The 24,943-nt window shown below is 40.3% G+C and overlaps 2 protein-coding genes across 3 annotated transcripts; one reads left to right on the top strand and one right to left on the bottom strand.

Moving 5' to 3' along the window:
- Window positions 1–995: 995 nt before the first annotated feature.
- copz1 (COPI coat complex subunit zeta 1) lies at window positions 996–6,998 on the top strand. The gene is made up of 9 exons (XM_058644259.1): window positions 996–1,094; window positions 1,810–1,878; window positions 3,807–3,888; window positions 3,988–4,079; window positions 4,869–4,924; window positions 5,014–5,091; window positions 5,188–5,239; window positions 5,328–5,366; window positions 6,363–6,998. The coding sequence occupies exons 1-9, from the start codon at window positions 1,077–1,079 to the stop codon at window positions 6,408–6,410; spliced, it is 534 nt and encodes a 177-aa protein (XP_058500242.1). The 5' UTR covers window positions 996–1,076; the 3' UTR covers window positions 6,411–6,998.
- A 10,686-nt stretch (window positions 6,999–17,684) lies between these two features.
- On the bottom strand, window positions 17,685–24,584 carry znf740b (zinc finger protein 740b). 2 transcript variants are annotated; one of them, XM_058643784.1, is made up of 7 exons: window positions 24,390–24,497; window positions 22,780–22,927; window positions 22,362–22,595; window positions 21,829–21,957; window positions 21,608–21,731; window positions 21,235–21,353; window positions 17,685–20,553 (listed from the first exon to the last, which is right to left on the bottom strand). In XM_058643784.1, the coding sequence occupies exons 2-7, from the start codon at window positions 22,822–22,824 to the stop codon at window positions 20,404–20,406; spliced, it is 801 nt and encodes a 266-aa protein (XP_058499767.1). In that variant the 5' UTR covers window positions 22,825–22,927; window positions 24,390–24,497; the 3' UTR covers window positions 17,685–20,403. The 2 variants fall into 2 exon arrangements, with proteins under 2 accessions (XP_058499767.1, XP_058499768.1); XM_058643785.1 differs by lacking the exon at window positions 22,780–22,927 and having other exon boundaries at window positions 24,390–24,584.
- Window positions 24,585–24,943: the final 359 nt, after the last annotated feature.

Here is a 24,943-nt window from a genome sequence, read left to right as displayed (position 1 = left end):
CTGCATTTCAGCTATTAGGTGTTCATGAACTTTACAATCAGCCCTGAACACCAGCACATTAAATGATACTTTACAGGAAGACAGACTGTGTATGATGTGTGAATTCAGACAAATTGAGGATTACAGTTTTTACAGTTTAATTTGTGTTGCACGGTTCTATTTATGATAATAAAGGCTGTACTTTTTAGTAGAATGTCCTTTGTGTATGCTGATTTCTTTAGGGTGGATTCAGAGAATAGTTTTGTCAAAAAAATTTAGTTGTTTCCTTTGTATTGAAAGTAATTAAAATGTAATAAAGTATTTAATGAACCCCTGCAATTGTACATTTTTATATTTTTTTATTTGTTTGGGCACTAAAATAAAGAATGAAACAATTACTCAATTGCTCTGAAATGGTCCATGCTGCACAATATGCACTTTTACGTAACCACATATTTCAGTGCCATTTAATTTCCATTTTTACTACATTGAGTAATTGTGTTGGCCATGCATGATATATGTGACACTTTACTGAAAGGAATATTAAAAAAGGCCCACACCGTTTATGTCTTAACTTTGATACTTGCATAAAATAGCATGAAAAAGGATGTTTTATGGACTTTATAGTGATGAGGGTAGATGATTATATACATATTATACACATTAACTGACTGCAATCATGTTTGACAAATACTTTACTCTGTTTTATTTATATTTACATTTATTTGAAAATGTATAGATGCACTCATAACTTATATTTCTACTGAGCATGGTACAACGGTTAAAAGTATACTATAATATCTATTAATAATACATATTTTTAATCATTTAAGGAATTTTAAACATTGTAGACCAAATATGTATTGTTTTGGTAAATGTAAAGAAATTAGAATTTACATATTTTACAGTTCACTTCACAATGTTTGACCACAAATTGACCAAATATTTGTCGTAGTTGTCAAAGCATCAAACTGCTCTTTGCACTCTGAACGTATGACGCATTGACTTGTATCAGCCAATAGGAAAGAGCCTCATTTACTCTACGTATTGCGTATGTCTGTGGTAGCCACACTGCTAGCCTGCTAACAAGAAACAAGATGGATTCTCCCATACTGGTAATGTTTATGCCTGTATTTGTTCTATACAGTGTATATTTCATTCGAACATTAACTTAAAACATTGTGCACGACAGTTTGGTTAGGAGTGGTTTCTTCAACCGTAGATAAATAAGGCAGTTTAGTTGTCGAGTTAGCTGGTGGTGGTGAAACAGTTAGCCTCGGTAAAGTTAGCTCCGTGTATATGCGCTTGTTGGTGATGTGGAAGTGTCATGTCTGCCTTTTGAATGTAGAAATAATTACATTTGTGTCACCGAAGAGCGGACATTGTGAGCCTCTTTCGCTGCCCGTTGTATTTTGTTATAACATGTATAGTGTTTGACAACATATGTTTGATTGTAGTCACTGATCTGATCCATGAGTCGACGCTATTTCAATACAGCTGTTTTATTAACTCATGATACCCATCGATATGTGCTACTTCACAGCTCTGGACATAGTTGTAATCCATTATGCTCCCCATATTTCCACAGTGTCCATGGGGTGAGGAGTGGTGTAATGCATTTCTCTACCGAGATATGAAATCTTTAATCATGATAGTATCAACAAGCTCCCCCTATTCTTACACTACATTTATCTCCGTTTGTAACCAAAACACACAAATAAAGGTGTCATAACACGGTGACAGTTACATACGTTAACTGGAAAGCTGTAAGGTAGAATTGTTCTAGTAGCAGCTAAAATAACAGTGTGCTTGTGTCTGCTACTTTCACAGGAACCATCCTTATACACTGTCAAAGCAGTTCTGATTCTGGACAACGATGGAGACCGGCTTTATGCCAAGGTATGGTATGATTTATTCCATTGTGCAGTAAAATTACTTTTCCAACGCTGACCCTTCAAGTCATGTCCGACTATGAGCCAGACTCAATATGTGACCAGTGTTTCTAAAAGATAAATTATTGTAATGCATTTGACTGTTGTACTGAACTGTTCTGCTATGAGAATTTGAATCAGAGAGAATATCATTTTCTGATTAGTGAGCATGTCAGTTTGTCTTAGAAACAAAATATTAAAATGTTCAAAATATGGCAATGCTAGTTATTGAAATTTAGATTAAGACTGTATCTACATTAAACCAGCCGATTTACACTTGCAATTTCATCAGGGTCATCCCTGATGAAAGATGATGACCAACGTGTCTTGCAAACAAAGGTGCCTTGAGGAAAATGTCTGACATTGTCAGAAATATAGGATGACGTCCCAATGAGTTCATGCAGCTGTGATAATTCACCACTATGACTAGCTACTATAACTGCTATTAATTTTTTTTTTATCTTACTTTCAGTTGCCTCTAAAAGTATTGTGGCAATAAGACCAATGCCGTTATCTTTGCTGTACACCAAAAACATTCAAAGGATGAATGAAAGACAGAGATCAGCATTTCATCTTTTATTTCCTGGTATGTTAAACAACTTACAAGATGGCCTTGTTTGTAACAAAGCACCATTTTTTTAAGTGAGCAAAAGTATAGGAACAGATGGAATTATAGATAAGATTAAAATGAACAATACTTTATTTTTAGTTGCCAATCCTTTGCTTGCAATAACTGCATTAAGCCCACAACCTATTTATGTCACCAAACGCTGCATCCTTCGTTGTAAGCTTTCACCCCTGCCTCTTTTAGTTGTTTGTTTCAGGGAAGTTTCTTCCTTCAGTCTCTTCTTTAGTAAGCTGTGTGTTGGTTCATTGCCTTGCTGCCAATGAGGGATCATCGATCAGTTTTGCTGCATCGCTCTTTAAATTGGCAGACAAAATGTTTTTGTAGGCTTTGGAGTTAATTTTTCATGTGTTACACCATTAATGATGATATGTTAAACAGGATAGTTCGTTGGTTTGGGATCATGAGTAGATCTTTTTTCTCTCCATCACTTTGGTAAAGGTTCATCTTTGTTTCATCAGTCCATAAAACTTTGTCCCAGGACGATTAAACCTTTTTGGCAAATTCCAATCTGGCTCATTCCTAGTCTTATTGTTAATAAGTGGTTTGTGTCTTCTAGTGTAGTCTTTGTACATTTGTTCCTAAAGTCTTCTGTAAATGGTGGATTGTGTTAAATTCACCCATGTCCTCTCCCATAGACGGCTCTCTGGTCTTCATGTTGGCTTCAGTGAACATTAACTGCTATTTATTGTTTGAGTAATAAGTATAATTGGACACAACTGGACAACAGAAAATCACCTGTAGGTCACATGTTTCAATATTTTTGATTACTTAAAAATGGGTTGGTTTAAACGGAAGGTTGTTTAACGTATTCTGATTCAAATATCTTGAATTAAAAGCTGAAATATTGACCAACTTGAATTGATCCTTCAGTTCAATTCACCATTGAACATTCTACGTACACCATACTTCATGTTGTACCCAAGATTATTAGATTGATGTCACACAGTGTGATTTGTAATGATCTTAAGTTAGCTGTAATTTGCAGTCTGCTATTCAACTGAAATTGTCTGAGCCTTACAAGTAATACTATTGTAGATACCATTTACTTCTAGTATTGTTAGATTAGTGCCCAGTTGGATAAATGATTTGTAATGCCATAAAAAGTTGACACTGCATTTATTTGATGTAAAAAAAAAAAATACTGAGACTGAATAACATACTTTTTTTGTGTGTTGATAATGAAATCTAGATTATTAGCCGCATTAAAACTGGTTCAAGTATGATATCGGATCGTAGTCATAACACCTTTGTTTTCAATCAATCTGCAGTACTACGATGACACATACCCAACAGTGAAGGAGCAGAAGGCGTTTGAGAAGAACATATTTAACAAAACACACAGGACTGACAGTAAGAAATGTTCATTACATTATGCACAGTCACTTTAGTTTCCTCTGCACATTTCTATTGACACAGAAAAAAAACGTTTTTCTATTTGTGTGTCCGTAGGTGAGATAGCATTACTCGAGGGACTCACTGTTGTCTACAAGAGCAACATAGACCTCTTCTTTTATGTGATTGGAAGCTCTCATGAAAATGAGGTAAGTTTATGGATTTATCAGTTATTTAAGAAGCAACTTAGGAGTGCAGATAATTGCAATGGGATAACCATCTGTGCTGATGAGACTTAATTAATTATATATCTTCATATTGTCTTTTTTTCAAGTCAATTTTAACTTGACTTTAAAATGACTTCCTCTGTAATTCTGCTTGTGATGTAATTTCTACTTGTGATAATCTTTATTTATATAATACTCAACAATGTTACAAAGCGCTTATCGGTTAAAACCACGTAAATACAAAGTGCTTAACAGGAAGTGGTAAGACAAAACAATATAAAACCTAAGAAAGCAGTTGATTAAAAGTACATGGTCTCTCTTAAAATTAGTGAAAATGAAAAACAATTTAAAAGCAATGAAAAAGATAATCTAAATATGGGCAAATCATGAATTGCCAAAAGCTCTATTTAAAAAAACAACAACAAGGATTGCATAACAAAGATTAAAATTGTTGATCTCAAGACCATTTACATCTTTAAAAGTAAGTCAATTAATTTTGGTAAATTGGTCAATCAGAAAGATGCAAAGATGCATGTATTATCTTTGGAGCTGTGCAGCAATTTTACCTCTTGTTTCAATTTTTGTCATGTCCTCATCATTTTGACACTCCGTATCTGGCTGTAGAAAAGCAAACAGATGCAAATATAAACTGTTAATCTATTTTTTTTTTCTATTTTTTGTTGAAAAATTGTTTTTTCATGTGATACTGACACTGGAGTGTAGCTTCATTAGCCAAGAACATATGCTGATGTATTGTTTGATTTTCCACAGCTTATGCTTATGGCTGTTTTAAATTGCCTCTTTGATTCGCTCAGTCAGATGTTGAGGTAGGTTTTAACAGCTGTTAATCATCTCTAAAAACTTTTTCTTTCTTCAGAAAGTTCAGTTTGACAGTGTCTTTTGTCTCTCTCCGTAGAAAAAATGTAGAGAGGAGGGCTTTGTTGGAGAACATGGAGGGACTCTTCTTGGCTGTGGATGAGATTGTGGATGGAGGGTATGTATCTTTTGTTCAAATGACTACAGAACTGGTGTAGATGTGTCCCCTCTTCCTTTGCTCACTATTGGTGTGACTCTTTGCTGCCCCCCACAGGGTGATCCTGGAGAGTGACCCTCAGCAAGTTGTGCACCGCGTGGCTCTCAGAGTAAGCTCCTCTCCGCTCTGAATTACTGAGTGAAGCATAATGTTGGGTGTGTCAGCTGTAACGTAACATATCATAATTGCTCCTTTAGGGGGAGGATGTGCCTTTAACAGAGCAGACAGTCACACAGGTAAGAAAAATGTCACTGCCTCGATCTTCTCTCTCCTATAAAGCTTACAAGCTCCATTAGATTATTGACTGTTAAAACTCATTACTTCACAACCTGTGAATACAAGGGCACTGATGTAGTATCGTTCTCCTCCACCGCTGCTTAATCACTCACTTCTCTGTTGTCATACATTGCATTCTCCTATACACATGACAGTGTACGTGATTATTACTAATTGTTTTGTGGGAAAGAAGTCGCAGAAAACAGTTTTTCCTAAGTTTAACTTCTTATAGTCTGCCCTGTGTGTGTGTTTGTGTGCGCGTGTGTATGTGTGTGCTCCTCTTGATTAATGTTCGTCATTTAAGAGGCCTGAGACTGGCTACCGCCATCCCTCCTCTGGCTGTGATTAATGGCCGTCTCCGATCCCCATGCTTTATGGTTATGATTCAGCTTTCATTCAATGAATTAAGATGATTAATTAGGCCTTACATATTTCTCTTCATTTCCATCATCAGCTCATCCTTCTTGATTAATTCTTTTTAGCAAGTATATGCAACTTTTTCCATTCTCTGCTTTTACCTAAACAAGATGCTTCTTGTTTTAATTAAATTTAAATATACGGTATATTTTGAAAACAAGGTTTTTTGTATTCTACGCTTAAAATGATGTGTTTTTTTGTGAGATCCGCTTGGTCTAACGCCTTTGAGAAAGGCAAAGAAGGCCCTGGAGTCTGTGAGTTGAAGGACATCTATTTGAATGTACTTGGCAACATCAAGACAGACGTGTACACAGTCTGACGCTACTCTCAATTCTAAAGAACAGTGCCCCCGAAGTGGACGCATTATCATCTGTCCAATGACACATTTCATTAGAATCAGGAAGACAAACTCACTGTGGAATAATCTGGACTTTTAATTATCTCAATGGCTCAATGCGTGTGATAAATAATATCTAATAGCGCTAAAGACTAATCATGGGTTTTGAATTTCCCTCACATAACACATTTGTACTCCACAGGTCCTTCAGTCTGCCAAAGAACAGATCAAGTGGTCACTTCTACGATAGAGTCACTCACGCATCAGTCCACCAGTGAGCCGCTGTTCAGCCCAGTCTTCATGGCACTGATTGTTTTTCCCTTTTTTTCCACTTCCTCAATCAAAGCTGTGAGGAGTATCACTGGAAGGTCCAGTCACACTCCCAGGACTTGCGCTTGATAAAGTTTGATTTTTTTTTTTCAATTACTTTGTTTCATGTTGGCTTGCATCAGATGATCCACTTGATAAAAGGATGTTCTGTACATTCCAGTATCGGGGGCAGGACTGTTTTGTTGTATTTTCTTTTTTTAATTACAGGACCTGGGTGTTTATTAATCCAGTGTATTGCTGTGTAAAACTTTTATAAACCTCATAACCTATGACAACATTCCTTGTATCCCCAGAATTGTTTCCCTTTTGATAGGACCCTGTCTCCTCCTCTGGTTTAATGTACTCAGTATTGAGGCTGTGTCATTATGTCACTTAATGTACATCAATATTATGCTTAAAATTGAACAACTAGTACTGTAGTCACACCACTGACCACTGGTTCTTATACATCTATATATCTCTGTCATCCAACACCATTAATAAATGTTTGTTGACACTCGTACAATCAGCCGTGATATGTTGGACAATGTTTTTATTGGTTTTCACACAGTGTATGTTGTGTTTTACTACAATGGTAGGTTTCGAAGTCTTAGTGCTCCCCTCCCCGATTTTAGAGCTGTTACATCTTTGTTCTTCAGGAACTGGAAGAGTTGGAGATGGTAGAGCAAGGGCTCCATCTCCTGGTCTTTCCAGAGCAGTGCAGAGGTTGAGGTGAGCAAACGCTGCAGACAAAGAGGCTCAGAGGAGAGGAGACTCATTTGAGCAGCTGTGATCGGCGGCTTTCACCGTACTGTGTACTGTCACGTGCAGATAAGTTTTATGGAGTCATACTTAATTAGTTTCTCTTCTGTAGAGCGCCACTGTGTGAAGCATGAATTGTGGGCTTCCACGTTTTCACTGCCACCTCCACGCACAAAATGTCATGTGCTCATTTTAATGCAAATGAAGAATACACTCCAGAGAGAAATGGAAGTGAGAATAAGCAGTACATCATGTTCGTACCTGATGCATATTGCAGGAGAAGAGATGATACATTTGCATATTTTCTAGCAGTGAGGTTATCCCCATGTGTTCTCATGCTTATCACTCGAGGGTAGATTGTGCAGGCAGAGATTTGTGTTGCTTTCAGGGTAAATTGATCCAACCGTACCTAATTTGAACCACATTAGACAGCGGCTCTTGTTACTGATCATGTCTTTAAATTCCTTGTCTTTACTATCAAGATACCTCATCTTGATGTATATGGCATGTTGTGGCGTGTCTGCTGGCTACAGTTGAATGTAATTATTCTACTGTTTAAAGCCTCTGCACACATTTCCATATTTAAGACGTTTTGCTCCTTTTTTTTAATCTTTTTGTTTGGACCAGGTGAAGTGAAAGCTCTTGGTGTGGAGATGTTGATGGCCTGGAGCCGTTTGTGAAAAGGATCCAACACAACAGCAGAAATGGTGTGCAGACCATTTATATTTGCCCTGTGGGAAATTTCGTACTTTTTTTTTCCACTAGCAAACAGTCGGTTAAATCTTGTAGGAAAATGGGCTGTTGAAGCGCAGTCATGGCAATCCGAGACACTTTGAGGGGGAAGAACAACACAAATACTGCAATTTAATTAGGATTGTGTGCATACTAAAGGTTTTGTGGCCAATTGTGTCAAAGGAAAATATGCTTTCGTTATTATATGCCAGAGGAATTCATTGATTTCAATTTGAGCAGCTCAAGTTAGATATATACAATGTATCCAGTTCCCCCCCCCCGGGGGATGAATACATTACTCTGATTCTGACAAAATACAAATGTTTCAAGGTCAGACCAAGTCCATATGTATTAAAGCATTTAAATGAATGATTAGCACATGACCTTTGAATCATAGTGTCGTACTAGGAGATGGCAGTTCATACAAAACAAGGTAACAGTGTGTTTGTATCTGGATTCATATGCAATTGTGTTGTTTTGTTTTTTTACATACTGTACATAAGGAGCCGTGTAGTTAATGAAAGTGTTACTGGCTCTTCCCCGTTGACCTTTAGTCTTGGCTCTGCTTCAGTTTGATTCAGCCCTTGAATCTGTGTCTTTATGGCTGCAGAGATAACACGAACGAAGGCCATTTTGGTGCTACTGGTCACGTGTTTTTACAAGAGAAAGAGCAGTAAGAGAAGGGGAAGGTAATCACTATAAATGGACTTGATTATCACACCAGTTTACTGGTTTAATAAGGACAGCTCCCGTGTGAGGGGTGTGTGGTGTCAGCGCGAGGCAGAAACATGAAGGTTAAAGAGGACAAGGTTTTGAGAGGAAGACGGCAGTAAATGTGATTAGATGAGATTCCAGCAAGGGCACAGTGAGGAAGAGAGTGGGTTAAAATAGATTCCACCCAAGGCGCCTGCCCAAACCCTCACTCTTCATCTATATACCCCCACAGCAACATTGGCAGATCAGTGACTTTCTTTCATCCGCTAATTACACTTGCACCATCATAAAAACCAGCAAGGTAATTTATATTAATTATACAGGAATGAGTATAACGGTTTGAAACGCCATGCCTTGATAGGCCGTACATAACATGCAGTAAAATTGTCAGAGACATGTGGGCTAGAGCCTCGTAATTGATCGATGCATACAGTGAAAGAGTTGCTCTCTCTCTGTGTGTGTGTGTGTGTGTGTGTGTGTGTGTGTGTGTGTGGACTATGTGAATTAGAGTCAATAAATTATCATCATCTGTAAGCTTACAGAGTCTTTATGTCATAGTCAATGGGCCTGATAACCCATCCAATGCCTTGCCCCTTTAAAGAGAAACAACGCTGGGGAGAACAGTGACAGTTTGTTGGATCCAATACAGTAAACATATTACAGGAAGTGCCATTACGTTGTCTGAGCAGGACAAAGGCCAAGACCCACATGATATTTAATGACCCAGTGTGTTAAAATTACACGGCTAACGGGGCCATTTTACTTCCACTCTCACATTTCCACCACCGAGTCGAAGATACTAAGATTTGACAATGATATTAATATAAAATGTGGAATAGCTGTCTGTTTTTAAAGCAAATCAGCGCCTGTATTAATTCAGTGAAAATGAACTAAACGACCAGATCTTCAGAATCATAGTAAACATCGCTTTTTAAAGTAGGTCATTAAAGGCTGATAAGAAGAGTGCATGTGGCTGTGTGAGTGTGAGTGTGTGTGTGTGTGCATGCTGAGTGGAGATGGTATGGGCCCAGGCCTGCTTCCTTTGCCTCGACAGCATCTCAACAGTCTGATGTGGTTTATGGCCCCAGTTGCCCTCTCTGGGTCTGTTTATGGATTCCCATAGAATAGAGAATCATGGCCACTCCAGGGAAAGCCAGCCAAAAACAACACCTCCACCACTGCACTCCTGCCTGCCTTTGCCATAATTCAACGCACTGTTTATGTTTCTGAAGAGGGGAAAAAAAGCATTCATAGTAATCACATAAGATGACTGTAAATTCTGATGCTAATGTTTAATTTTTTTGTTGATGTAAGATAAAAACGTCACCACAAATGTGGCTGGTTTATTGGATGTCGTTACAGGTTGGTGAAAAAATTGTGGGCTTTGTTAAGGGAAAGCTTTTTTCTTGCGGTTGCAATAGCATTGCCTTTTGCAGGACCACTTATTTTATGATACCTGTAAGATTTATTACATGAAAATGCTCAACTTTGATAGGATAATGAAAGTGCACCACCAAGGGCATTGTTAATCGGGGAAATATTCTACCTGATGCGTTTTCCCTCTGCTGTTTTCCCCGCAGTTCCTCCTGTACCAATGCAGTGCATTCGTCTTTACTGAAAGCGTACTTTAGAAGAGTGATAGTGGAAGCGCTCTGGGTGTGAAAATACTCTGGTCAAAGCTGGCATGGGCTGTGTGCAGCAGGGCCATATTCTGTTTCTTTATGGTGGGATGGCAAAAGAAAATCCTGCAGCGTGGTTGCTCGGGTTTGCTGTGCCGCAGGGGGAACTCCATCATCCTCTGAAGCTGCACAACTGGGTCACATCTGGTTGAATGTGCTCAACTGGACCCTAGTCGACCCCTCCTCACTAACCTCCTGCCTGCAGTCCTGAGGGCAGCATGTAGCCAGGAGCCTGACACTGACACTGCTGCTGCTGCTGCTACTACTGGCCGCACTGAGGCTGTTGCTGTGTCAGGACGGTTAGAGGCTACTGCTGTCAGCACTTAAATGTTGGTCTAGAAATGCAAACGAGCAGTGAAGTAGGGCCACCTGTCTTTTTTATCGTACAGAGTCGACATCAGACACATTCCTGCTTGCTAAACAGCTTAATGAGTGTTGCTGTTGCTGTTATTCAACTCTCTCTGCACCCATCACTCAAATTGCTTTCGTTTTTCCTGGGCCATGTTTAGTCTTGCTTTGCACGAAAAAAAATTCCTCGGCATGCCCTCTGCTGTTTTACTACAGTATGAGTTAATGTTTTTTGTGGCAGGGGCTTAAGAATGTAAAGAAAAGCATTTTCTGTGGCATACCTCTGAACCCTCCGTTTGGTTCCCTCCTCCCTCTGTCATCTATTCTTTCTCACTTTCTCTCCACCCTCCCAGTGGATTCCCCAGCCTCACCACAACACTGGTTAACAGACGCTGGCCTGACAGATTTACTGCCATCGTCTTTCCATTGGCCGCCAGCGTGACAGCGGAGATTTAATGCTGGCTTCCCATTGGCCAAGACTTGGCAGGTGAATTTATGGGCGCACTGTGATTTGATGCCTCCTGCCTTTGAAGTGAGTTACAGCTCTGTCGCTTATAGGACACAGAAATGGTGTCAGGTTGCAATCGTAAAATCTTATCCCTGAAGGGAGGTGGCACTGGAGTATAATGGTGCTGACGTCATGAGAGGAGAAAAGACCCTCTTGTGCAAGCAGAGTAGGAACACAGAATATGTGTAAAAATAATAAAACACTTTAGGTTTCAGGCCCAAAAAAAACTATTATGTCAACACCAAAGAGAACAATTCAGTTGCACCACGGAGAGAGAGAGAGAGAGAGTGAGAAATGGAAAGCTTGTATGCGTCCACACTGCACATCCACAGTGAGGATGTTCTGCATAAAAGTGTCATGTGCATCAGTTTAAGCTGCCTTTCTTTTATCCTCTCATTTCACATTTATCATGATGCGCAGGGTTTTTTTTTTGTGGTTTTTTTGTTTGGTTGACTCTGAGGTCAGAGGATCCTAAATGACTGATGACTGATCAACAGCAGCCGACTGCCAAAGTCACTTTGGGGTCTGACTTGTGTGTCTGCACGCCGCGGCAGTGGCAGCACCGGCGTTTCGTGCAACGCAGTCATCTATCTGCAGTGTATCTCTTTATCAGCCTGACAGTCTGTCCTGACAAGATCATGAAGAGTGAGAATGTGGGTCCTGTAACAACCTTGACCCATGGAAATCTCTCAGGGTAAATAGCATGGCTGCCCCTGCCTTGTCTATCAACCTCGAGTGAATTCATGCACCGTTTCCCTTGGATATCAGATCCTTCTCTTTACTCTTTCACTTCACACTCGAGGTCGTCTGCTCAAGTGGAAAATTGTCTGAAAATGAAGAGACAAGAGGAAAGCCCTGGGCTTGCCTTGTCAAGCGGGATTGCATAATTTCATGAAAGACCTTCCCGTGAACTTGATAACTCGGGGTCACACAGCATGCCCTCTGACAATGTGCCATGTAAGAGAAAGAAAACAGGTTTTTACATCTGAAAGAGAAATGATCCCTCTGAACTCTGGAGGATGATGGATCGCTTGGCGGCGCGTTAGAAGAGGTTTAGACAAATATACCTGTATAGAGTTAACTGTTTAAATGAGGTCCTTTTCTGTAGGATTATGGTCAATTTTTGTCTATAATTTGTCTTTGCTGTTCTGTCTTCGGTATGTAATTCTGACTGGCGTAATTGTACTGTAAGGGAGGCTCCTTTTACCAAATCAGCAGTTTTGAGGTCAGGGGCAAAAAAGGCTTTTGCTGAGAGTCAATATTCTGACTAACTCATACAAAAGAGGCAACTGATGTTTTTATTTCAAAGCTTGTTTCTGGTCTGTGGAACATAAATGGATCCCTCATAAATATGTCGTGGCTGCAGTGAGAACGGAGCACATCTGAAGTCCAAATTTGGACTCTTTACAGTGAAAGTGAGACTGCAACGAAACGACGACTCTGAGAAAAGACAGATTTTGGACGTTATATTTTAGGTGTGCAGCGACTGTGACTCTGCGAGCTCAATGTCACATTATCGCTGAGATTATTTGAACGCTTTTGGAGCCTGAACATCAGTGAGTGTCTCGACAATCCATCCAACATAAAACCAGAAATGTTAACCCCAAGTTGACTATATAATAAAAGTCAGGGGGTCACTGAGGTCAGCGGGATAGAGTCTCGACATGCATATCTGTACCAAATTATGTGCTAATCAACCTCGTTGATCCTGAGATGAGATATTGTGCAGGCTAAGTACAAACTTTGACCTTCTGGCAGTGTTACATATGGAGTCAAAGTCTGTGGGTTTCATTCTCTGAGCTCCTTAAATATCTGTGCAGAATCATATGGACATCAATCAAACAGGGGTTGTTATTTTTAAACTGACTGATACTGAGAGCCGATGCTCATATTATGACTAAAAATAGCCCAAAAATGTGTATGTTTTCTGAAAGTGACTACAATCAGAAAACTGCTCTCAAAAAGAAGGATTCCTGGGAGAATTCATTCAACAGCTGACTGAACATTTCAAGCTAAACAACATGGAGTCGCCGGCCAAGCCTGTACAATCCATCAGCTGACGATAATGAATCCCAAACCACATAAAACGTTAACAGCGGTGCATCCTCGCCTACAATAAAAGATCAAAGAGCAGTTTTGTCGGGAGTGAACTGAGGGCGTTCCTCTTTGCATGTTGCCCCCCCCCCCCCTTTTTAAAAGACTATCAGCAATGCCAGGTCGCTCGCTAAGAGGATGACGTGTCGGAGAGAAAAGCAAATAAGCAAACCAGATGAAGTCTGAGGTGAAGTGGTGCCTCCACTCATGACTCACATCACAGTTAGTGGGTTTGTTCCCGGGAGAAGCAGCTCAGGCCAAATGTGCCCCAACAAGCTGCAGATTAATAGTGTGGCATGAGGCCAACACATGTTAATGTATCTGTCCGGGCTAAACGCACCTCTGTTGGAAAGTGATTTTTATCCATTTGGCAGGACGGCGGGGTGTCCATCCTGTCAAGGGGAATGCGGACGACGCTCGGGCCAAATAAATCTTAGCAACAAGGTCCCACACAACTGAACTTGATCCTTTGTAAATGCATGCACACGGGAGATGCTCAACAAAGGTGTAGATGGCAGGGTTACAGCCCCACACACACTCGGCAGCCTTTAGGCCGTCGTTGACTAATCGTCCACTAATAATAGTGTTAGTATTACAAACGCTGATGGATTACGACGTAGAGTTGTCATTGGTTTGTGTTTAAACTGTTGTGCATGACTTTAAATATAAGCAAATGAAAGTTACATTCAAATGTCAGATGTGTTCCAGATGAACACCATCATTTACAAGTATTAGTACTTCTGATATAAAATGTACAAGTAAAAGTATTAAAGTGAGGAGTAAGGATTGAGTCATGGTGGCTCAGTGGTAGGGCGAGTTGTCCTTCAATTTCCTGGCCCTGCTAGTCTGTATGTGTTTTTAAGCAAGACCCTTAACCCCATGATAAAGCGTGTGAATGGGTGAATGACAAAACTATTGTATTTGCTAGTAACGAGTAACATTGATAGTATTTGTACTTCGTTACATTACAACACTGAGAATAATAACTTCAGCAGCAACAAAAACAACTTAAAACTATGCACCGCAGCTTCAAGGTCACGAGCTACAAACGGCCTGGACTGGATTAAGTTGCACATTTGTCTTAAAGTCTTTAAGGCTTTAAGTCTGTTGTGGTATTGCGCATTAAAAACTTGTCTTGCTCTTCTTTTTCACAGCAATTATTCTGACTCGTCATAGCAGAAAAACGGACAGATGTCACGAATAACAGTAAAAGGAGCGGGGGCTTAACTATGAGCTTAACTATGAGCCTAACTATGAGCTTGCATGCAACAAAACCACGATCTTAAAATCTAAAGGTAATTTCAGCGGAACCAAAAAAAACAGACATACACATGTCAGTCAGGTAAATCAATGGACAGCAAATTTTGTGGACTATTACGAAATAATAATTTGCATTGTTACGTGAATACAGACATTTTTTATTTACTGCTGAGCTGCCTGCAGACACATAAAATCTCTGGCTGAACCAAGAGGATCGTCTTAATACCCGTTTCTCTCTTGAAGGCTTTTGAAAAGGCAAACTTCACTGGGAGTTCATTTTCATGTATGAATATTCATGACTTTAATATATTAAAACGTGAAAGTAGGCCAAACTTTTCTTTCCCCCCGTGTTACCAGTCAGTGGGTGATGGCTTTTGCTCTGGTGTTTTATTGTTTTCAGTTCTGGGAATGATATGCACAGGCTCATTAATCTTGTTGAGTTACACTAATTAGAAAATAGTGGCAGGCCTCTGAACGCGGGACAGGTTGAAGCATGACGTGACAGAACATCTCCCATCAGAGACACTTTGTGCGAGCGTCCACGCTTTAGTAGATTTTGACAACAACTTGGAACCAACAGAACATTAAACACCGACTTTATGTACACATTGAAAGCCCTTTACCTTTTTAAGTCAGACTCCTGTAAAATGGCTGCCTTTTGCCTCACTCTGCTGTAACTGAAGTTCTCATGCGCCGTTTGGTCTCCACATAGACCACAATTCAGTTCATGCATCATTTATTTCTGCATAATTGCCCCCAGTATTGGAGAATATTACAGTATTTGGTGAACATTAATAAGTAATGCTGTCACACTTTCTCTGCTCATTGTTTGACAGGAAATCTAAATGGATGGCAGTGTAAAGTAATTATGTAATAGAAAGTAATTATTAAGCAGGTGTGATAAGTCAAAGCGATGTTTTTATAATCACGCTGCCACAGTCGGACGTACATTAAAATGCATGCTCGTGAGTAGTGGGTGCACCGGTGGAGTTATGTTCACAGTTGAACCCTTGTTTGAATTTCAAATTCCCATGCTATCTCTCGCCGGTTGCCGTGTTCCTGTTTTTTCCGTCTCAAGGAAACTGCAGCTGTTGTGTTCTCACTCATTGCCACGTCTTAATCTCCAGTCTGCAGTGAACGCCGTTTCTGAGTGAAGGTTTGAGAACATGGGGATATGGGAGGAACCACGGGCAGATGAATTGAAATTTTAATGAGTAGCACCACCATGCTGACGGCCATGGAACACCTCAGACAGCTTAAATATCACCGCTAATTAACACAGAGAGGTGGGCTGTCACAGCCATGATGGATGTTCGGGGGGGGGGCAGATCGCTGCTTGCTTTCAACCAACCAGTGATTCCTTTATTAATCAAAGCCTGAGATGAAAAGGCTCTCCCACACCTCGGGGAGAAGGAGATAGCAGGAGCTATTGTTGGGAGGGTTTCAATCATTCGCCATGTGCCTGTGATGTATTTGATCGTGGGGGGGGGCATCCAAACATTTTTAGGTAGACAGAATGTTTCTGTAAACCTCTGAACCAACCACGTGTTGACAGAGTCACACAGTACACACAGTCAGAGGAGATTTACCCTTTGTTGGGGAAGATTTCTGCCCTTTTTGTCCCTCTGACAGGAGAGGTGAGGATGTAGAGAAGTGACCATCAGTCTTAGAGCTCACTCCCCTAACCTGATGGAGTGAGCCACACTGAGCACAAGGCAGCACTCCTACACTTTACCTCCGGACCGACTCCATGATCAGTCTGTCTCGCAGAGATGATTTCGAACCTAAATTTTCAGCACTTTGTGTATGAAGATGGAGTGTTATCTTCCCCTCTCTGATCTCCTCCCCATCTACCTCACTTAAGGAGGTCCATTGTTAAGTGCCAGAGGCCGGTGGGTGCTGTAAATCAGGCTGCAGAGGGAGAGGATGTCTCCCAGGGGGGGAAAACGCACACTTCCAGCAGCCTTCAGGCTGATCTCATCCTGCCTATCCTAATGCTTTAATTAAAGAACTGGTCAATAGCAAAGGAGAAGGTGCTAAAGGGCACGATCTACACCTTCTCACGTACAACGAATGTGCCAATACCCTCACAGGGAAAATGACAGGGAGCGTACTTGAAGAAATTCTTAGCTCCTGCGTGAAGAATGTGAGTACCAGTGATTACCACACAGATGGTTATGTCCGTGTGATTGCCCGCTTTCACAATAATACTTCTTCACAGCAGCATTTAAACAAATGTTCTTAACAAAGGACAGACTGTTGTGAATTCATGATATTTTATTGCCTTTGCCAAGGAGGTCATGTTTGGCTGTGTTTGTCCTGTCGTCTGTGAACATTTTCTGGGGATTGAAATGATGTGACTTTGGTTTTGAGCCATGTGTGGCAGATTGAGCAGCCATGGCACGTTTGTGCTTCCTGAGGGTTTTCTCTCATTAAAAATAGACCTTTCTTTCACTCATAGTTTTTGTACATAACTGAGGCATGATGTCAATGACACTTTAATAGATGAAGCATCTTGATGAGGTGTTGTTTTTTGGCTTTAACAATTACAAAAGAAGGCCTCGCAGACAAGTACCGTCTGTTTCTACTGCCTCACTGAAGCTTGCAAACACACGGTACCCTGGCACACACCTCCCTCTTGTGGCTGAGAAGACTGAACACCACACAAAAAGCCTTTAGTATTGCTGTGCACTCGTGTTACCCGATTAAAGAGAGGTCATTACTGACCATTTCCAACGGCTATTCATTATTTTAACGCTCTTATCAACCAAAGAAGCGTGTTAATATATGCTGTTTGGCTCAGCTTTGTATTTGCTGAACAGTGGTTTAAAAAATATTTGTGTTCTTGCACAAATAATCCATTGTGAGAAATATGGAGTTGTTAAACGTGGTTCATTTATACTGGTGTTTGTCTGCACACTAATACAATGAGTATTGATTTGTGAACCTGCATAAATCCGCTGGGTTGTTTTTGTTTGTTTCATTATAGCATGGCGACCGAAGTTATAGTGGTGATAACAGCTAATTATTTTCTTGATATCAGTCTTACAGGTTATTGTATACATACCTGTCTTTGTGTAGTAATACTGTAACACATTAACACAATGCTTCTATCTCATCCATGTTCATCACTTGCAGCTATTTTTATTCAGAGCGTTGTGACTAATCCTGAATTACAACCAATCTGAGAAAAACAAACATAACATATAAAACTGTTTCTACGTCTTCATTCTTTTGCTATGGAGAAAAAAACAAAACAATATAGCCCCATATGATCATTGACGCCACCTGCTGACATGACTGGTGCATTACATGTTTCTCAAAGTCTCAAAAACTCCTTGGACAAGTAACAAAAGCTGACTGAGGACAGGCTAAAATACACAATTTCAATCTCAATGGGAACAATGGTTTACGAGTATTTCATCATCTATATAAGTTCCCACTGAACTTAATTTTTTTCGTTGTAGAAAATGAGTGAAAGGTAGATATTTGATGAAGAATATTTCAAAAGTGTAAGCCTTGTATTGAAATGTTTCAAATTTAAAACTCTCGTTGAGTCTTTTCCTTACACCCTTACAAGAATTCAACAACAAAAAAGAATTTAACAAAAATATACATATATGCAAGTTGCTAAAATGCATGCAAAAGAAAAAAGTAAAAAAATATGCTGACTATTCAAGGCTGCTACACTAAGACTGTCAGCTCGTACTTTATTCCTACAAGTAAGCTGAACATTAACTCATCAGGGCCTTTTCAGTCATCATAAAAAATGATCAGACTAAGGATTATAACTTTGTAAATACTTTGATTTGCTTCTGGAATGTAGGTCCTGGATGTACTATTTTCTACGCCTAATACATTTTAAATATATATTAACTTCAATAAACAGCAGACGAGTCAGTGTTGGGTCATAAAAAAAACTCCTTTGACATGATCTGGATGTCTGAGAGGACTACCAGTCTACTGTAAAACACATTTTAGTCTAAACAGAAAACAAGCGTTAAAACTCATCACTTCCTTTACAATTGAGCTACCATCTTCAGTCCAGTGTTTACAAACTGACTTGATCTTACAGAGGCCCATAGCATTAACATACAGCAACACTGTAGGTTGTAATCATAGAAAATGCCATGTGGACCTTCTTTTCCCATGAAGTACAATTATCATCTTCACTGAAGATGCTCAAGGTGAAAACTGGAGGCGAAATGTTATGGCACTGTATTCGGATCACATTCAGTCAGGTCAAGACGGAGATCGGCTTCCAAAAATCTTCAGATGAGATAAATTACACTTGAAGCAGTTTGAACTGGCCGGGGCTAATTTCATGAGTATGGGAAATGAAGTGGTGAGCTCCAGGTATCTGGAGAAAAGATTATTTGGGCTCTAATTCTACTTTCGATCCACCTGTGTGCGAACAGTGTTACAAAAATCAGTTATGATGAGATTTCACAGGGTGACGGAAACCTCTGACGGGATGCAAGGCTTTCACAGTCAGAGGGGAAAAAAATAAGACTGAGGGAGGTTTCTAGGAAAACAGAGACAGTCAACGCACTGAATTTACAGTACACTGCCACGGATAGGTGGCTCCTACATCCAGCTAATATGATTAAAAAACAAGCTCACTCAATGTATTCAAGGGCATCAAAGAATTCTGGGCTATAACTAACAAACCTGTCAAAATTTCACGGTGTTTCAATGGTGTCACCTAAAAACAGTCACGACATGGCCCCTTTGAAATACGGTACAGCAGTGGACGTGTACCAATAATAGCCACACACCTTTTACTTAACACAACACTTAATTGAAAATTAAACATTTCAGGAGCATCTCTGTAACTTTTAGTGTCCTCGCACCTGTCTTTTTTAGTGTAGTATACTGTAGGTGTTACGTTCAGCACACAGCACGGCGATGGACAGGTGGCGAATCGTTTTCCTCGAGGCAGCACAGACCACAAGTCTGCTGTCACATTTCACTGATCGACTCTTTGTGTCCTTTACTGAACTGTCCGTAAGTAGTTGCAGGCAACGCCCGTGCCGACTGCACATCAGCAGGATAAACAGAACAGTCACTACTCGACAGTCCATGCAGTCAAACATTCTTGAAATGGCTTGACCGCACTGCCAGAAAATCCCTACAACCTTTCAGATAAAAAGGAGATGTGTGTGTTTCATTCAATTATTGCCATAATGACTTGACCTGTTGTCCAGAATTGTGAATAATGCCATGTTTCCACCATAGGGAAAAGGTTCAGTTTGATACAGTATGGCACATATATCATCATTCCATTATTGTACCAGAGTAAATTGGTACAATATGGAGCGAGACTGGCAGCTGTGACACACTGTTGCTATCAGACGTTGAGGCAAACGCCCGCAGTCTATTCTCATACAAAGCTTGATGTCGTGTTGAGACAAACAGTCACAAACCGAGCTCCTCCATTGTCGTCTGTTGTCGAGTTCGTTGTAGTCGCGCCGGTACAATGTCGCGCTATGCGGTCATCGGGCCCAGCTCACACCCCGCCTACAAATTAAAAGTACTGTTCTCAAGTCAAACACAAGTCTGACCTGGGGCTTTACCATTCTGAATTGTACCATACCAAACCGTACCATGATGGAAAGGCAGCATAAATTGTAATCTTGTTGTGTGTAACATGAATATAACCATAAATTAAAAAAAGTACAAAAATTCAAATCCACTATTAAGCCGAGTGAGCTGGTGAGAGTGGACTAAAGATGGGTTCTGTTTAAGCAGATCTGTTCTCGGGTTACAGTACTGTTTCATCTCCAATGTTCAACAGACTGCTCTTTTTCTGTGGGGTCTCTGTTTGAGTCAGGGGGTCATACAGTCAGACGGTTGTTGGAAGGCTGTAAGGGGCTCCAGGAAGCTGGATGGCCAGAAGCGTCCTGTGAGTACTGGTTTTCCTCTTTGCTCATCCCAACTGTGCAGAGCCGTCGGTGCCTCAGCAGCCTGTCCGTCCGCGAGAAGTTCTGCAAGGAAGGCAGAGAGAGAGGTGTGAGTTTCAGTGAAAACAATGCTGATCCTGCAAAGAAAGCAAACCTTCCGACTAAAACGCAAAGAACACACAATGCCGAGGAGACACGATGCAAGGATGAAGCATTTATTTAGCACCGACTCGTTTTCAAATTGGGCAAGAAATTCTGACAGACTGATTGCAGTTTGGGAAGAGGGGGGGTCACAGCGCCAGATTAATTGCCGGAGCGATCAACCATCTGCCTCTTAGACGATCAGTGTGTCAAAAGTGTGTTCAGCTGTCTTTCAGTTTGACTTCAATTTCCCTCTTGATTGCTGTGAGAAAGATCCATTATAAACTTTATTGAACTTGTTCTAATAGTAAAGTTTTTAATGTTGTGGCTAAAACTTAAGTCTGGAGGCCAGACTTTCTTTCTTTCTTTCTTTTTCTTTTAGACTTTAGACTCTGCATACTCCAACTAACTGCAGCTTTTTGTCTCTTATTTAAAGACAGAAATCGATTGGTGATTAGTTTCAGCACGAGCATCACTTTGTTGGTCTAATGATCCAAACATATGACTACAGACGTTGCACATTCTGACAATGCAGGTTGTCTAAAATGCCTAGTGTGAGTAAACATTGTTTCTGTACATCTTGGAATCATATTATTCACTGTGATAAGTGATTGGATGACTCACCTGGTGGCAGCGATCGCACTGGTACGGCTTCTCTCCGCTGTGCACCCGCTTGTGTCGGTCCAGGTGGTAACGCTGAATGAAGCGCATGTCACACGCATCACAGGCATATGGCTTTTCCCCTGTGAACAACCACAAATGGAATGTTTATCAGTATTGATCAAGATTCATAAGCATATTTAAGTGGATGTAAGATAAGTTTGATTTGTATTTCTTTTCTTCAGAGTTTTGGCCAAACGTGCAACACAAATATAGTGGTGGACAAAGACATAGATGGTTGCTTCAAGAGGGAGGCAGCTCACCCAGATCCGTCTCATTGTGCCACAGGTCTTAATAATGGAGCATGGTCACACTGAAATGTGCCATGAGATCTCACCTGTATGTGTGAGTATATGTCGCTTGAGGTGGTAGCTGCTCCGAAAAGCTCCATAGCAGTGGTCACAGATGAAGTTCTTCTGAACTTTCAAAGAGAGGTCATCCAAATCTGGTGGAAGTAAATGCTGGCAAAAATGACAAAAAACACAATTGTTAAAGTTAATTAAAAACATTAAAACTAGATAGTTGAATGTGTAAGTAAGTGTAGCTTTTAGCTTTTACCTCCACTTTCTCTTTAACTTTGTTGGATGCTTTCTTGTGCTTTTTCTTGGGTTGCATGTTCTGGTTTGCCTGCATATCCTTTCCATCCAGCAATTTTGATGAGTGATAATCACCATCTTTTCGGATTAGCTTTTAGAGGAAGCAAAACATCAGTGTTAGAAGGTAAGCTTGGAGCTGCCACTGTAACATTCTTTTAATCAGTGCAACAACAAAACACAAACTATATATTATTGTCGGAATGTAATATAGTATAGTAAAATCATAATTCATTTATAGTATGACTACTGTATAGTGTTAAACTTAAAATATCCCCAAATATGATCTTATTCAGATCCTGCAATGCCACTGAAACGTATAACTATTTCCTTTTGAGTCCTATCACAGAATTGGAGTTGGTAAAGTTTACTTAGACTACATAACATCAATATATTAATAACAACTTTCTGAGTGCCTTCCTCCGTTTTCATTTCCATGCTAAACAAGGTAAGAATCTATTGTGATGAGCGTAGAGCTGTGGCTGGTATCTTCCTCACCAGAGGTGGACAGCTCCCAGTTGATGGATGGCCCATGTGGCTGTGGTGTGGTTGTCCATGGTGAAGCTGGTGCCCATGGTGGTTGGGACTGTGTTGCGAGTGGGTTTGCTGGCTCTCAGCACTGGATCTGTGCCCCTGGCCCAATGTTGACATCATTTTCTTCTGGCCTGGGATGCTGTTGGCCTGCATCAGGGCCATGCTGGACAGCACCGCCTCACAGCCCAGCAACCCAGCCTGGCAACACAAACAAACAACATGTCAGAGCAGAAAGGGAGGGGATGCCGGACTCCTGACAGAGACAAGGAGTCAGGGAGAAGAAGGAGGGTAGATTGAGAAATGGGACTAACAGACAAATGAGCTGCCATAAGGACACGCTAAATCCAAGGGGGTGATTCTGGACATGAAGACTTCAACTGACCCATTTCATATGGTCTCGAACAGAGTTGTTGGAATGGTGTGTCATCGCCGTGCTTTGAATGCGTGTGTGTTTGGGGGAACTGGGGGGCTTCACTCACAATGAAGGGGGATAGAAGAGACCACCCACCCAAATCATCAGGGGCTGAAGTCTGAAAGTAGAGGCATGAAAACATAAGCCTAATATTTTTTACATGCTGGAATCAGGAGCTGGGAACCCAGACAGATTTCACAGAGGACCAAATCTGGATAAACATTATGACTAGAAATGTAGGTCCACCTAATATCCAGTCCAGGTGATATCCATTATTTAATAGGTGATACAGCCCCGGTGGTTTGACGCACACCTCAAGTCAAAAGAACACATAAGTCAGAGGGAAAAAAAAGGATAAAAAAACAGGGAAAATATATCTAAAATAAATGATATTTGTAATCTGAGATTTTAAGTTATACAAATAACACTATCTGTTAACATTACAGACGACTGGCACTGCTAGTAATGATTGCAAATGAGTATCTAATCTGATACAAATGTTTTACATTGATTAGTAACTAAGTATCAGTATTTTGATAATTCTATTTCAGGCATCTGAAAATTAAATACAACAACATATGTTATTTTATACAAACAGATTAAATGCTATAGATATAGGCTGAGGAAATATGTTACAAATAAACTGAAAATTCCAAGCATAGTCCTTTCTTCCTTAAGTGGAAATAATCTCTGGTGTCTTTGCTTGAATAGCACAGAACACTGAACATCTTCTAGTTTTGGATTAAAAATATCACATTAAAGGTGAAATGTGAAACAAGGTCCTGGAATATGTGAAAAGATGGAGGCTTCCCTTCTGCCACCTTTTATCCCTATGATGGAAATTCATTACGATCAACTTATTGTGATAATACTGTATATGTATATCGACAATTACTGCGATAATTGTCAGATAACAGTAAACCCAATTGATTGTGGCCTTTAAATTTGGTTAGGGAAAGAAAACAAGTAAAACTTGTAAACAAAGAAACATTTTGGGGGGAAACCAGTGACAGCAATTATGTGTTGTGTCCAAAAACAAACATTACACCGATAAATATTGAAACTTAGTTGTATTGATATTTAAGAAACTAGACATTGTGATTGAATCATTGCCCAGTCCTGTGCCCGTGTAATACAGACCTGTTTATTAAATAATACATTTAGCATCAGTGAGCTGGCTAATAATTCAGACTATGTTTATTTACGAACCGTTGGTATTTATCAGTTAATCTGGCTACGACTGTATCACTGGATCACCGCATATATACAGGTATAGTATTGTGGAGTGTGCAATACGGAGATAGTCGCAACAGAAAAGGCTAACTAGCTAGCTAGCTAACTAGCTGGTCGGCTAGCAGATGGGTTGTGGGACAACTCTTGTATGACCGGATCCTCCCCCGCCCCAGAAAAACACAACAACAGCCAGGCAGCAGCAGGGAGGCAGGGCGTGCGGGCTCCGCGCCGACCGACCACAATTAAACAGCCCTCTCCCCGGTTATACGTGTTAGAAACACGAGTGCACGACTATAAAATACATCAACAGTCTCCAGTAGAAATGTGTTGCAAACCCAACGACTTACCTCCCAATTTTGTGACTTTAGTAGATAATTCTTTTTTGTCGCACTTCCAATTTTTTTCCTCAGTTTACAAACACTGACAGGAAACACCACCGGAAGCACTGTGCGAAAGGAGCCGTGATTGGTCGGAGACTCGGTCACGTGTGTGCAAAGGGACTCCTCACATTGGTGGCCATGTTTGTGAGGTCGTGGCGGCGGGGTCTTTTTCTCCTTCTACGTGTTTTGCTGCGGTTTCCACACCAAGTTTAAAAGTGCATAGCGCCATCTACTGAGTCTACAGGGAGGATCTAGCTATCGATCTCTCTGTCTGTCTGTCTGTCTATTTATCTATCTATCTATCTAGACTTTTTTCTTTATACAACAAAATATATCATGCGATAGTTTAACCCTTGTTTGTTGAAATATAATGTTATTTTTCTTTGAAACTCTAGAAGGAAAAAGTGAAAAAAAAAAAAATGAAATCATTTTGAAACATTGTAATAACTATAGAGTGACATCATATTTACGTAAATGAGTGGAAATAAAGATTGTGAAATGAGCAAATAGAATTAACGTTT

The sequence above is a fragment of the Solea solea genome, chromosome 11, assembly GCF_958295425.1.
Source record: "Solea solea chromosome 11, fSolSol10.1, whole genome shotgun sequence".
Classification (NCBI taxonomy): domain Eukaryota; kingdom Metazoa; phylum Chordata; class Actinopteri; order Pleuronectiformes; family Soleidae; genus Solea; species Solea solea.
This window is presented reverse-complemented; position numbering and strand designations above follow the sequence as displayed.

Excerpts from the sequence above, each read along its gene's own strand:
- copz1 (XM_058644259.1), top strand. Across the intron at positions 4,080-4,868 it reads GAAGCTCTCATGAAAATGAG|CTTATGCTTATGGCTGTTTT; the intron begins GTAAGTTTATGG and ends GATTTTCCACAG. Across the intron at positions 5,367-6,362 it reads CAGAGCAGACAGTCACACAG|GTCCTTCAGTCTGCCAAAGA; the intron begins GTAAGAAAAATG and ends TGTACTCCACAG.
- znf740b (XM_058643784.1), bottom strand. The coding sequence starts at position 22,824 with ATGACACACCATTCCAACAACTCTGTTCGAGACCATATGAAATGG. Across the intron at positions 21,958-22,361 it reads CTGGGAGCTGTCCACCTCTG|CTAATCCGAAAAGATGGTGA; the intron begins GTGAGGAAGATA and ends TTCCTCTAAAAG. Across the intron at positions 20,554-21,234 it reads AGTGCGATCGCTGCCACCAG|AACTTCTCGCGGACGGACAG; the intron begins GTGAGTCATCCA and ends CCTTCCTTGCAG.